The 15,596-nt window shown below is 45.3% G+C and overlaps 1 protein-coding gene across 1 annotated transcript in view; it reads left to right on the top strand.

Moving 5' to 3' along the window:
• Window positions 1–15,596, top strand: part of rspo2 (R-spondin 2) — a 56,977-nt gene that overhangs the window by 32,179 nt on the left and 9,202 nt on the right. The window contains exons 5-6 of the mRNA XM_047597635.1: window positions 650–793; window positions 1,068–1,256. Of these exons, the coding sequence (XP_047453591.1) occupies window positions 650–793; window positions 1,068–1,256 (333 nt within the window). The remainder of the gene's footprint in view (window positions 1–649; window positions 794–1,067; window positions 1,257–15,596) is intronic.

Below are 15,596 nucleotides of genomic sequence, written 5' to 3'. Positions count from 1 at the left end.
CGCAGCGGCAGGGTGTGGCGTGGGAGGATAAATGCACTGTTGTGCGTTTGCTGACTAAAGCATTCAGCATTTATTTGGCAGTGTGTTGGAACATTCTCCCTCCTGTCATCCCAGTACCCACCCACCTTACCCTTTTTAATATCGTAGCCCAGGATCCACACAGCGGGCCAGCCCTGGGATCGTCAGACATCATAACCGCTTTCTTGGAAACCCGACTTCCCGATAATCTTCGGTTACAGAAACGGCGCAGTGCGGAGTGATAAGATAGCACATTAGGGACACTGCAATGGGGTGTACTCGGCATTGGTTTAAAAAAAAAAATGGGAGGTTGTGAGTTTGTTGAAAGAGGTCAGAATGACATAATTCGTCACCATCCTCCGCTGTTGCCTTTTCACGCCATTCATTTGCTCTCTCTGAACAAGAACAGGAAGATGAAACATAAATGAAGTCAGACAAAACAAGTTTTCTGAAATGCACTTGAGCCCCGGAGAGAAATGATTCACAGGGCAGCGTTGGCTTTTTTGCGGGAGAGACGGTATAATCCCTTCAAGAGCCCCCCTCCACAAAACCCCTCGGCTCTCGATCAACTCCAGATGAGAGGGTTGCTCAGACCCTGATGACTTTCCTCTTTCTTTGCTTCTTCCTCCAGGGTGCAGGATAGAGAACTGCGAGTCCTGCTTCAGTAAAGACTTCTGCACCAAGTGCAAGTCGGGTTTTTATCTACACAAAGGGCGCTGCTTTGATAAGTGCCCCGAGGGCTTTGCCCCACTGGAAGACACCATGGAGTGCGGAGGTACGTGAAACAAAACCAATCTAAGTAGAAAAAGTGCATTAACCACCTATTATTTTACACCTTTCCTTACCTGTAGACAGCAATCTTTAACATTTCAGTTGCTTATTTTTGAATCAAGCAGTTCAAGTGAGACCACACACACAGGAATTATAGCATTGCAGTAAAACTCCTTCACCCCGCATTAACGCTTGACCCGAGGTCTCTGAGTGGCCTCTAAAAATGGCACTCCAATGTGGTTTCGCTGCACATCACTTTGTTCTGCGTCTCTCTGCAGAGGGCTGCGAGGTGGGTCAGTGGAGTGAATGGGGAACCTGCACCAGGAGAAACAAAACCTGCGGCTATAAGTGGGGTCTGGAGACCCGGACGCGGCACATCGTAAAGAAACCACCCAAGGACACAATACCCTGTCCCACCATCGCCGAGTCCAGGATGTGCAAAATGGCCATGAGGCACTGCAGGACAGGTAACGGTGTTATCCATACAGACATATGTTGATGTGTGCGAGAAAGGGCCTTACAGTATGTCAGTCAATCCCGACTTCCATCCGCATACACTTTAAAGTTTACACTACGCGGTGAATATTAAAGAAAACAGCCCACTTATCCCTAAGGAGGACTCTTTCCCCCTCTCAGAATTCCACCTGTCTCATGTAACCCTCATACCTCATGCTCAGCCTTGTTTTTTCACCGTCTGTGTTTTTGAGGTGCGCAGTGGCGCTTCCTTGCATGGAATATCAGTATTTTTCCATGGCGGCCTTGTTCTAGCCAGCTCTTTCTCTGAGGTACATTTCCCCACCGCTCTCTTCCATCTCCCCTCCGTCTCCTCAGTGCAGTTCTTCAAAGCACGAACTGCAGGTTTCCTCAATGGCCGTCTCTGTTTCCTCCCGTCAACTTGAGAGATATTTGCGGTGAGCACAGCATGTATGTCAGGCCATTAAATGAGAAGTCAAATCTGGAATTTCTCTGTGTGCAAATACGGCTAAAGGAAATATTTTTTTTTTCTTCAAAGAGTAAACCATTTCTCCTAGACGATCCAAACACACCATTTGGGGTGATGGCCTCAGTTAGGAGTGCTTTTAAAATAAATGTCTTTTGCCGTAATGTACTTTAACATCTCTCATAAACTTTGGATTAGGATAGGCCAAGTGTAAATATTTAATTCACCAAATAAGGAAGCAATTACAGTGGCACATATCATTCAGTCTGTCGAAAAAAGAAAAACATTGTTCAACAGAAAGAGGAAAATATTCTAACCTTGCGGAGTTTTCGCCATTTTTGGCCTGGAGTTTTGAATGGGAGGATCACTTAGTGAAGTGGTGAAAGAGTAAATAAACTTGAAATAAACCCTGATAGTTTCTCATATTTCAGCACCGCCGCAGCAGTCGCTGCTGTCTGGGTTGGAAACTGTGATTCCATGGCACATATAGTTCCTAAAGCCCTATCCTATTTGTGGGGGAAGTTCTCCCCAACCCCCGCCTTACACCCCATCATGACTTTACTGGGCCTGCTTGACCTTTTCTGAGAAACTTTATGACCTTCTTTAATTAAAATTGGGCATGGTTGCATATGGTTACTGTTGCCAGTTATGTCAAGCATGAAGTTACTAATGGGATGTTGTTAAGTAAAAAGTGAGTGCATAGCTGAAGCAATTTTTTATTTTTTTTTTGTCCTTTAGAAACCAACAGCAGAAACTCCATGTCCGTCTTACTTAAAACTACTGTTCCCCGGTGATGTGGTCATTGTAAACCTCTCAGTGCAGTTCCTTATCCAGCGACTGAGTTACGTCCCTGGTGGTTACAAAGCACGCGTTAAAGTGTCACTTTGTGTGCATCTTAGGACTCTCCGGGCTCGTGAAGTGCTGCGGTGGCTCGTTTAATAAAGGCAAATTTCAGACTTAGGCATGTGTTGTTAATTCCCCACCGCTAGTGAAAAATCCCCACTTGGCAAAAGCCTGTGAAATGCAACACTCCACAGTTCAAATAAATACGATGTAAAAATGTGAGTCGCTGAAGTTGAACAGGAGGCGAAACGCTCCGCGGATCCAGCTCCGTCGCATGGGAGCTCGACCGATAGGCATTGTAAAATAATCACTTCCCGCGAGTGATAATAACAGGGGAGAGGCCACCCTCTGAAATGCAGGTGTGTGGAAGAGAGTCAAGGAAAGGCTGCAGTATAGTTCATTACGAAGTATCTAGCTAGGTGACATTTGAAATTTATTCAAAAAGCAAGGACATTGCAAGTTTAATGGCAGGCATTGCAACGTACTATAATTCATACTGCAGCTTATGTCTAAATTTTATATTTAGATGTAAGCTGAATGAAGAAAGTTAAATGGGTGAATTTTAAATCTGCCAAGTGCATATTATGACCATATTGGTCTCAAGATGGCCTAAAAATGAACGTTTATATCAGCTCTTCTCACTGGACACCAGACACCAGTGTGTATGATAGGTATAGGGTTGTATAGCCAGAGACTATAAAGATGCGGTGGATTAAATGGAGGCAGGAAATAGGGAAAAAAAAAACGGAATGTATGTATGTCCTATTTATGGTAGTGCTTATCTGATCACCTTGGCTTACATTTCGACATATCTACGTATTTAAATTACACTGGATGTCATTGATGGATCCCAGTCAGACTAAACTGAGGTTAGCACAGATCATTCGTTTTTTTTTTTTTTTTAGTTTTCCATCTGCAAACACTTATTCCCATGTACACCAATAAGGCAAATAAACAGCATTGACCATCTCATGACAACACAATGTTCTGCTGGGAAACTTTTGGAACTGGAATTCATGTGGATGTTACTTAGAAATGTACCACCCACCGAGACCAGACCAGACCAGACACCCCCACCCCATAGCAATGGCACTCACTGGTCCCCTGTAGGATGCAGCCTGACACAGACACACTCACAAAAACAGTTTAGGAACAACTAAATAATAAAAAAATAAATAAATAAAAAAAACATGAAAAACAGCACAAGGTGTTGACCTGGCCTCCAAATTCCCCAGGTCCCTAACTGATTGTGTATGCGCTGCTGGGATTCATTTGCTGTTCTCTGGCAGCCAAAACAGCCATGTCCTGATAACACACTCTGTCTTGAAAATAAGGTGAAAGATTCTGGAAAGCGCACAAAATATGTTGTAGTGTACACTGGCATACGGGCTATTTTCATAACTTCGAACTCTGTTTCCACTAGCTGGAGTGCACAGTGTTTCGTGACTATTCTGTATCACGTCACTCATGGCTAAACTGCCATGTTCAATTAACCAACATGCTTTTGATGGCATCAAGTGAACTTTTCCCATCCAGCGCAATACGTTTACACCGCATGGAAACAGTGCTAGGCAGTTTCTAAAGGAACAAGGATATCTCGCCTTGTTGATGTTGGCGGGTTTGTGCGCTAGCCGTTTGCATTGTGCCCTTGAGACGGCAAAATGCTCTTCTATCCTTGGAAGTCGAGCTCTGAACGGGCTAGAAACGATGAAGAGGCTTTATTAATAGCTGCTCCGGCCCTATCAGCATTAATAGACTCGGTCCGTCTCATGAGCTGATGGGAAGAGAGGAGAGGATAGATTTGAGGAGAGCGATAACACCGCAGCGCCCGGCTGTTCAGTATTGATGCCATTAAGGAATTCCCTGCGGAGATTTCCCAGCAACCTGTCATCGGATTCACGGTTTTCCAAACAGATGTGCGCAACACAGATTTCCCTCAGTATCTCTGTTGTCCAACCACTTTACAATACAATGATCTCCGAACAACAGCTGCCCCTGCAATGTTAGTGTCATTACATGTTGAGTAAACAACTTAAAGTGTTAAAGCCATTCCCGCTCATAATGCAATCCCAGATTTGGGATTTAAAAGGGAGTAAAGTCCAACACCAATGTACCATTGCAACTCCGGGCTAATTTCCAACAGTTTCGACAAATCGGCTTTCAAATTCTCAGACAGGACAAAGTCTTAATGCCATGAGGCAGGAGTGACATTTGTGTAGGTCAGCCTGCAAGATTTGTAGGTACAAGTGGATTTCTTTTCTCAAACAAGAACAGAAGTTTTACAATTTCATGTTATGGAATAGTAAAAATTTATAGCTTAGCAAATTTTGGAACTGATTACCGAAGCGCATTTAAGACTTGGCTCTAAAAGAACGGTCCAGTTCAATTTACACTCAGAATGACTGCAACTCTGAAACCGTGAAGACTAACAGACACCCAGATGATCTCATGGAAAGAAAAAGAGGGAAAGCAGAAAGAGACAGAGAGCGAAAAACATATAATGATTAGCTTTGGCCATTGGATTATGTACCTGTACTTGGGAGAGCTGCAGGCCTTTGTGGGAGTATTGATCTCCCGTGTGTAACCAGAGAAACCCTTTCTGCTGTAGGGCTCAACCGAGGCCAAGCCCTCCATCCCATCAGTCATTTGAATGCTCGGATCCAGCCACCGCTAATACTGTCTGTCATAACTTCTCTGTGCAGTTTGTGTTTATACTGTAACTACTTCTTCTACACATGCTGCTCAGTCTATTACCACTGCCATTAGTCTGAACCTTGAACGTTTAGCTGCTCATTCCGCAGCAGGGGTGTAGAAGAGGATAAACCCACCTAGACTCAGTCTACCACCTCATCACTCCTCCGCCGTGTGACGTCTAAAGGCCCCCTAAACGTTTTTGTCTGTATTTAAGACCATTGGACTTGACAGAGAGGCGGGCAGTTGTTTAAATTACCACACAAGCACCTACAGTCTGGTGCAGCGAACCAAAATGAACCCAGATCTGCCCGGATCGACCAGACCCCAGGAGAGTTTGGTTGACTGGTGGGATTTATGCCAGGTTCTGTCTGAAGCCAGTCTGGTTCTGCGGTGAACCGACAGTGCTGTGGACCTCCTAGTCCTCCCAATCTGCGGACCATCTGCTCCGAAGTCTCTGCTCCTGTAAAACGATGCACAGAACAACGGAGATTGCCTCAAATCCGCTCTGGAGGAAGCTTAACCGCTTTGTCTGTGGTGCACACTGCTTGCAATACCAAACAATTCCGGTTTCTGGCAGTCCTTTCATACGGGCAAGCACTTAATACGCATGCACGCGTATGAGCATGTGTCACACAATTTTGGTGTTTATACTCACCAAGCCAAGAGGGTTAAGTTCTGGCAAAAGATGCCACTCACTTCTGAGCATTTTAGTTACGCACTCAGCATGATCACATCTGAGTCTGGACCGTGTTTGGCTTGGAAAACCTTACATCCAAACACATATCTGCATGTGTTTTTGTCAGATGTAGCCTTCCGCCATCAGGCCAGCTTCTTTCTAAAACAGATGCACGCTTTCAACTTGAGCCTAATTGATGGAGCGTGTTCTTCGTGTCTCAGCAGAAAAGCTCATGGTGCAGTTGGTCCAAGCCAAACAACAGTGGAGCTTTTCCCGAGCCACCACTCTGAACTCAACCCAAAGCAGTTGAGAACAGAGGTTTGCACTTCTGTTTCTTCACACACTTATCTCATTATTCCAATTAATGTTCGCCGGGTGTGCTCTACAGGAAGTCAGGACTTTTGGATGGGAGAGCTGGTGCACAGATGACAAGTCCCGCTCTGATTTCTGCCGCGCTGGAATGGCAGGTGGTGATTAATGGCGATCTCTGGCCTGGGTAATATCACGGACAATCCGGATCAGTTCTTCCCCGCCAGCGGGAGTGGAGTGAGGACTACTTTCCCAGGACAGAAGGAGAGCACTAATTGGCAGCCACCCTGTCATAGTAATTATTTGTGCCCCTTAAGGCAGCCTGTTGTGACTGCTGAAGCCACGGCTTAATCTTCATTTAATAAGGCTGCTCCATAGGGGCCGACACAGTAGCTGGTGAGAAGGCCTCAGAAGCACTCTCCCCCCTTTGGACGGCATCGACGGGACGACGTCCACCTGCCACAGCCACCCATAGCTCAAACTTGTATCATTCATTCATTTAATTAAAATCTGGCCCCACATCTGGTCGCGCAGATGAAAACAAATATTATGACGAGATGACAGAGCGTTTTGGAGGCTTAGCTCTGTGCTGCAGTGAATAAGAGTACGGATGAAGGGGATAGACACATCAACCTGTCATTGAGTTGGCCAGGCCTCCAGCCTCCCAGTGCCAACGGCATGGCGGCCGCCGCAGTCCCACTTACAAATTAACACAAGTTCGGCTTCAGCTGTGTTATTATATTTGCAAATCTCTGTCATAGATTATTGTGTTTAATATCTCCCCGAAAATTGATTATCTCGGCTCTTGTCTGGACAGGCAATCGACGCGTGCTTTATACAGATGGTCTTAAATCAAAATTTCAGGTTTATTTTTCCTGCCTCTCGTGCAGTTTGGTGGTGTTAAATCTTCCATTGCAGGCGAAAGTCATTACCGGTAGTCTCTGAGACTTCTTGCCCTGAGTACATTCCTCATTGGTGGAGAGGGGGGTTTGGAAGATGCTGGAAGCCAAGTGGGAGGGTAGGGTGGGGGTGTCTCTGATTAACTTCCCACTAAGTGCCCCTGCTCTCTGACCAAAATAAATATGGCTGCTGTCATTTTGTCAGCAACTGTCTTCAGAGAGCAATATTTGAAACACCCCATGATCCTGCTGGCTTTTATATGGAGAATCCATCGTCATACCACAGGCATGAGCCATAAACATGTGGAGGCCTTTCAAAGACCAGGGGGTGGAGGGATGGAAGGAGGGAGATGGAAGAGGAGGGGTCAGCGGCGCTCGCTGGGGCTCCATACTCCACATTATTGTCATCTGGTCTTTTCCAAGCAGGAAGAAAGAGGAGGGGGTGCGAGTGAAGTTTTTTTTTCACACTCTTTGGCCCAGTAGAGTTGCGGTTTTGCGGAACTGCCTTTTGTAGACTCATGTACACACATTAGATACAGCCGGTCTCTTATTTGTTTCTCTTGCCTTCCTGTGAAGTGCACATTGTTATTCTAACTAATACAAGCTAGCTGATCCTCCTCATTAGAATCCATTCTGATATCCGCTTGCCAGGTTTGGATGTTTACATTCACTTTGTACGGATTTAACCTAAATCCGCCATGTGTAAGTTTAAAGACCCGAGAGCACACAGTGTGACTTTGTCAAAGAGAAGTGACGCTGGGTTGGTTGCGAGGCTTCCGTTGTTGTGTTCTGGCAGAGGAAATGAGGCATATGGGCCGACATCAACAGCCCCATCAAAAACAGACGTACACAAACAAACAAAGTGGCAGCAAACTGGAGGGGGAGAGAAGAAGGCGGGCGGAGGAGGAGTGCAGGGAAGGGGGGGGATACTGTACAGAAAGTAGAATGTTTTCAATGTTCTCATGCCCCACAAACGGGAGCTATTTCCCCCCACTGTGTAGTGTATGGGCTGATATTGCCCATGACACGGTTCTGGGGCCGTGAAGCAGACCTTCAGCGAACCCTCCCTTGATGGGCAGTAGGTGCCGTTACACCCTGTGATTTTTTACAGCAGTTAAGACACAGTCTGACTCTTTACAAGGATGGATGGCAACAGCTTGTGATGATCTTTGAAGTATGGTTCGACTCATATATGGAGCTCTTCTTGACCTTTAATAAAATATATGGCAACTGCCAACAAGAAGATGTGATAAAGATGGAGGCGCCTTCAGTTTGTGATCGCGTCCTTTATTTGAGGTTAGGTGCTAAAGGATTTTACACAACTTCAGGGGTGGCACTCAGTAAAAACTGGTAGTAGAACACCCTCCGTTAAAAAAAGGAAAGAAAAAAGTAGTAGTTTGACTGAGCTTGAGGTGTAAAAGTGTAAAAGTGCTTTCAGGGGTGCAAAAAATTGTAGGAAAATACAAAACTGTTGAGTATATTTTATTTTGGAATTGAGCTATATCAAATACAAGCACAGGGTATCAACTTCATCATTAGCTGTAGTTTGAACCGGGCTGTTGTGTAAGGGTTTCTCGCCTCATATTTACATAACCCGGGCTGGTCAGGGTGGGATCGGTGTGATCGTGCTGCATCCCTGCACCTCCTCTCTCTGTCTGCCAGACCTCCAGTCCGCTGCTGCTGCCAGCTCTTCCGTGGGCCGCAAACGCTTTCATCTCCACATCTACAGCACACCAGACAGATGAGGACGCACACGCACGCAGACATTCGCGCAGCCCCAGTGTGAGAAACATGTAATAGACACCGACAAACAGTAAAACAGACCTCACAGGCAGAACAAGTCACCACATTATCTGCTCTTTGCCTCGTCCTTGTTTCCATTTCTCCTTTCCTGTCTCGCACTCGAATGACACGCTCTCGCTCTTGTATCGCGTATCGCCGTGCGTGGCCGAGGGGAACAATGTGCATGCCACGGAGGAGCATGTGTTTCGCGTGGCGCGCGCTTTTTCGAAGCGGGCGCTGCGTGCACTGCAGTCCTCCCTTCTCCAGTGGTCTGGCTGGAGGAGAATGGAAGGAAGGCGAGGAGAGCTGAACGGGGGGAGCCTGAAAACATCTGGTGCACAGTTGCACTGGCTCAACCACCAGGAGCCCCTCTCCTCTTTCCACTCGCCTTCCCTGTATTTCTCCATCTCTGGCGGGCGTCTTTATAGAGACATCACAGCTTTTAATTACAGCTGGTGATTCAGAGAGAGAGGCTGTGGCTTCTGACCCACTCATGCCCATGAGCATGGACCCGATGCATAGACATGCAGACACAACAAAAGGCGCAAGTACAGGCCTGCTGGCCTTTGGCTGTGTGTACGCCCGGGTGTTTTTCTATGTGTGTGTGTGAACTAACACCGACAAATACAGGGGGGGTTCAGACTAAAAGCACAGCCATTACAGTGGTAAGTAGAGGCCAGGGCCAACTTGCCAAGGTTGTAGGGCGCTGCACTCTCATCAACACACACAAGAAAGGCACTACGCAAGGCTGATGTCACGGGTTAGCAATTTCAGCTTAAAGGAGCAAATACATTAACACATGTTAGTGACCCTCGCCTCGTGTTTTCTCACCGCATAAAACACAAGCACCGACTTGCTTGCACAACCTGGTGTGAGGTCATAAACTGCTTATTTTTGAGTTGGTAACGGTGCCGCTACTGTAGAATGAGGGGGGGCACGCAGGGTATTTATATATCCTCAAACTATTTCACTTGCCTTAATTGATTTTTTGGCCACTTGGGGGACAACAACACTAGACAACACACTAGTTGAACTGGTTACCTCACTTAGCAGATGCTTTCTTTTTTACCCATCCTACCATTCATTTAGATTCAGGGCAGATGTTAGCCTTTTCAGATAGAGATGACACATTCCTAATTTGGATTTTGCAGCCTCAGATTTTCAGTATTCACTTTAAGATTTTGAATGTTCTGAGAACCCCCCCCTCATACAGCCTGTTAAGAGCACAGAACATGTTGACTGTCCAAAGAAAATCCAAAGGCATGATTGACTGGTGGGTGTCATGAAACTCAACCCTTCCTAGGTACCATATCAAATCCCTTCAAACGTAAATGCTTCTTCCCGCTGGGTGGTAAAGGTTCAGGACCGTGATCCCAACAGGCCTTGAGACAGTTCTTTTGGATTAGTGGGAGCTTAAGTCTTCTTTTGATTTGATTCCTTTCTCCTTCCTCCGCTGCATCTCTAACAGATGCAGCTGCCTTCTGGAGTACACAAACCCTTCCCCGGCAAGGTGAGACCCTGAAATGACCGTTGAAATTGCACTGTAATCATACACAGCTAAAAACAACAAGAAAATGTCTGCCATATGCCACAAAGCCCTCTGTTTGCGTTCTTCTGAGTCCAAGGGGGATTATTGACAAGGGTATGAGTGGTGCCTGGTTAGGGGAGCCGGCCGGGTGGTGACTCTTATTGCCTGTGTCTGTGATCGGATCTGTCAGAGCCACTCAGCTGTCTGTCTGCCTGGTGTTCGACAAGTGTTTGATGCAGCACAGGCCTTAGAGAGGATCTAGCCCTTCCTGAATTGGCTTTACCTCACTGCCTGTGCAACAGGAGCGCTGCGTACACATCAAACGCATCTCCCTCATTTCTTCTGCTGTGAACCAATTAACTATTTTTATCGGAAAATATGCACAGTCTGTCGGATCACCAGAGACTGAAAAACAACACCCTTTGAGAGAAGAACAATCAAAGAAAACAAAAAGCGCTGGCCAGGATTGATTCCCTCATCACTGTCCATTGCACAGGGATTGTGGCATGATCCCGATGGCCCCTGTCTCTGCTTTAGTGTCTAAGCCCTTCTGACTTAGCTTGGCTCCCTGCTCGTTAGGGTCAGGTCCTGCTTTGGGACAGTTGCGCTCCATGTCCAAACATGTGAGGGATTTCCTCCTTGAGTTTCCCAGTAGAGAGAAGGAGGGATGAAAGGACTTGTGCAGAAATGAGATATAAAGAGGGAATCATGTTGGACAATTTCCTCCGATATCCTCCCCCATTCCCTTGCAGACCCACAGAGACCAGAAGGATGTGGACCAGGTGGAACTAAAGAATGAAAGAGTGCGTGCATGCACGTGGACACGCACGCATTAAGAAAAAAAAAAATCATGTACGAACATAGTTGAATGCTTGTGTAGTGGAGAGGCTGATTCTGTCTTAAACTATAAGCCTATGTTGGATCTATGCAGACCACACTGTTCATCGTAGTCTACAGGAATGGCCAGCGCTGTTTTCGTACAGCATTTTCGTACTTAGGGTTAGGGGTTAGGGTTAGGGTTAGTTTGCTGGTGTGTTTTTATTGTGTTAAACATTTAATTTTACTGAAATCCCTGCAATACAGAAAACAAACCTGATTCGATGGTGTGCGGGACCACTGAACTGACTGGGCGCAAAGAGGGTGACAAAGACAAGGACCAGTGAAAGTTGTTTAGTTGCTGTTAAGATTTCTGAGGAAGGGCACCACTTGACTACAGTGCGTGCCTCAGAAGTTACATTGTAGTTAGGTCATAACTATTGCTCAGATCTGAGCATAAATATGGCTTGATTGTGGCTAGAATACAGACACACCTTAAGTTTCTATCTTGGCATCTAACCGCTTCTTTGTTATTGTCGAAACAAGCAGCTCTTGGTGTCAGGCAGCGGTCAAACACAGCAGGCTTTTTATTGGCAAGTTGGAACCGCGGTAGCTAGCTTGCTAATTGAGCTAACTCAACAGATTTGAAGTACAACACCAACACATGGAAACAAAGAGAAGCCATTGTTCTTGTTTTGACAGGCAGAGGCGATTACTCCCAGAATCATATTAATGGAGTAAAAAGGAAAAGTTTTTCATGTATTGTGTTAAACTAAAAGACACATTACTTAGTCTGGTGTGTGCTTGTAATTTACACAGTAGGCCGAGGCTTTATAGAAGCCCTCAAGCAGCCTATCCACCTTATGACCCTTCATTTGTGTGCAACAAGCCCCTTCGCTTATGTTACCTTACTGCGCTGCTCCTCGTGGCTGTGTTAAGAACCATTTGTTTCCTCTTGATAAAGCAAGGGCTGGGGTGATGTTGTGCAGAGGGATTCTTGGTCAAGGCTTAGAGGCTCATGATAGGTGGTTGAGCAAAGTAAATCCCCAAGCCAGGGCCCTCCATTGGGGGCTGACCTCCCCCACTCCACCAGTTACACGAGGTCCGGGCTTACACTGTCCTTAACAGATCCTCGAGGCTCCCTGGCCAAATAACGAATGTTAGAAATATTTGTTTAATACCTGTGTGAAGAGTTCAACTTCATAGCAGGATGTGCTTTTTCTGCCTTGATCCTTTGTCAGTATGCGGGTGCTTTTAAAAGAGCACAGTTAATCCAGGTGAGGTGCTGGTTTATGAGGAGAGGCAGAGATTGGCAAGAAGTGAGTTTGTCTCGTTCTATTAGTCAAAGCATGCCAAGTCTGCAGTGTGCAGTAACAAGGGAAAGGTGGAGTGTGTAAAAGTACACTAAAATGATCTGCCAAGTCCTCTTTTTATTAGCTTTTACTTGTTAATGGCACGGCAAAAAATAATAAGCTATGATGTACTGGCCGACACCGTAAAACCATGTAAATGTAAATGACAGTTATATCGCACAAGATAAAGAGGAGTTTGTTATCCAGGATTGAATATAACAAATAAATCCATGCTAGATGTCTGTTGAAAATGATTAATTTCATCAGCTCAGTGCAATACACTTATCGGAAACTAAGATGGATGACTATCATAACTCTGCGGGACATTTCCTGCTTTATATCACAGCATGTGGGAATTATAATATGGATCAAAGGCGTTATAGAGATCTTGATATAGAAGACATGGAAATTAAAGTGGAGTGCTACGGCTCTTTCTGTCTTTGAGTAAAGACAAACAGAGTTCACATCTGTAGTAACTTACCAGCTAGAATGATGAATCTGCTACTGTATATCCCAGCAGGTTTCCTGATCTTCGGAGTTGTGGTCCCGTGCCAAACCACTCCCTCGTACGCTGCAGCTACTCAGCTCACTCCGCCTTGCCTCCATGCACACAACAAATACAAAAAACAAATAGACCCGCGCCAGCAGCAACCCCTTCAGGAGCCTCGGCGCGGGGCCTCCCTTTGATAAGTGCTGAGCTTTATATTTTTCTCATCAGAAATGAAACACAACATTAAGCCATTCATTAAAGTCAACTAAAGCTAATTATCCTTCATTTACCCAAGGGCCCGTGGGGCAGGAGAGCCCCCATATACTTAGGCCCAGATGTGTCGATGAGTCAGTCGAGAGATAGCAGACCGCAGAGGGAGCTGCTCACTTCTCCTGCGGTTTCAAGGCGCATCAGGCTCAGCAGGCTGGTCGTGCTGCCTGTTCGCTGCCTGGCTGCTGATGTTACCCTCATGACACTGCGGGCCGTGTAAAGTCAGTGCAGCAGGGCTCCATTTACTGGAAAATTTCTTTTTAAAAAAAGTCGATAATAATCAGTTATGCGCTTTAATTCGAAACTGAACAATGAGGAGTGAGTGTCGCACCGCACTAGCTGGCGCGTTTTCCCCAGTTCTGCAGATGTTGAGTCGCATAAACAGCAGGCCTCCATTCTGATCACCTCCCATTGCTGCAGGGGGCGACATGTGCATACAGACCCTCTGCTTTAAAGCTAAACTACCAGTCTTTACATTTTGGCAGCTCCAAGTGGAAGTGGGAAAACCTTAATAGTTGGCAGGATGTCATAGACCAGAAACCATCTTACGTCATTTGATTGAACTCCTCAGACCTAATTTCTTCTTTTCTGCGTCTGGTACCCCCACCAAACGATTAGATATAATGACGGCACCGCTTTACCGCTGCAGATGAGGAAATCTAGACCATTTTTCTGTGTCCAGTTGTCTCCGGATGAGGCATCTACTCGTAGCAGTTTAGAGGAGGCATTTTATTTTTATGCTCCGATTAAAGCATTACTTGGGGAAAATGTATCCAGAAGTGATGGGATGCAATTCCCTGTTCAGTCATAATTCATCAATTTAGATGGACAAGTGAGGGTTGTATGTTTTCCGTGCAGATCTTGCGCAGTGTAGCTTTTAACTAATAAACGTTGTAGAAGAGAGTTTCTTCTGCAGTATATTTATGTGGTGTCGAGAGGACAGTGGTGAAAGAGCAAAAATGGTGTGCAACAAAACGATGCACTGTTCCTGTTTGTCTGGAAGCTGTTCCTCATTGAAATTCTTAGTGGCTGATCATTTCAACATGGTCGGCCATCTTTATGTCTGCTGTTAAGGCCAACAGCCAGATCAGACAATACCGTTCTGTTCAAGGTTGGAGGATGCAAACTTATTCCACAGAGGTGATAAAAATGTCAGTCTCGGAGTACGGGGGAAAACCTTTGAAGAAACATGGATACGCAGGAGACAAACACCGTTGAGATATTCGCCATCTGTGGCTGGTTACTTAGCATAAAATGCTGGCAGCTTAAAATGTACATTTTAAATGCACTTTTAGACACCGGTGCTGAGTATTGAAACATCTGTTAATGACATATTACCATTTATTGCCTTTTAAATCAAAGTAGACTTGGCCACTTTCAGTTAACCTACCTGTTTGGAGTTGGTGGATGTTTCATGCACAAGATCCTACATTTACCAGGGCACATCTTGTAACATTAACTATTACCTGCACACTATTTCACTTTAAACCAATACAAAGTATAAGAGGGCTTGCTTATCCAGAGTAATGGCTGGTCAGAATTGTTGGCTACACAAAATGATTTTCATTCCCAAAGTTCTAGCTATCTTCTTCTAGCTTTTACTAAGACCATATCCTCCTTATCTTGATCTACTCTTCCGTAGAATTTACTTTTAGTGCAATAGTGTGTAAATATATTTAACATTGATGCTAAAGTTAGGAAACATCTCAAATAAAAATGGATTCAATTAAATGAAATTACACAAGCCTTTGTACCGTAGGTATGAAACTACTGCATTATTGCACTCCCCTTACAAACCTAGCAAAAAAATCAGGCTGCTTTGATAAGCTCAACCCATCATCGTCACATTATTTTACTATATACTTGGCATAAGAGCCAATGAGATCCCCACTTCCCTTTAGATGATGGCAGTGATAAACTGTTAAGCTGTCAGGGGAAGAGGAAGAGGACTGGATCGCCAGCTTGGACTGACCACAGCTAGAAAATTATTGTGTGGATTCAATAATTACTGCACAGCTGGAAAGAACCCAATAGAGATGGGTCTCAGGACACCAGTTTTTTTTCCCCAGTTAAATAAAGATGCAATTCATATTTTTGACAAAACTGGGACGAGGAACACAATGTATAGCCATGTTAACTCATGGAATTACATTTCAGTCAGTAATTAGCAGGTCATTAAAAGACTTGCTCGACACCGTTTCACTGTTT

This window comes from Mugil cephalus, chromosome 11 (genome assembly GCF_022458985.1).
Source record: "Mugil cephalus isolate CIBA_MC_2020 chromosome 11, CIBA_Mcephalus_1.1, whole genome shotgun sequence".
In the NCBI taxonomy this organism is placed as follows: Eukaryota; Metazoa; Chordata; class Actinopteri; order Mugiliformes; family Mugilidae; genus Mugil; species Mugil cephalus.
The sequence above is the reverse complement of the archived record's forward strand: the minus strand, read 5'-3'. Positions and strand labels throughout refer to the sequence as shown.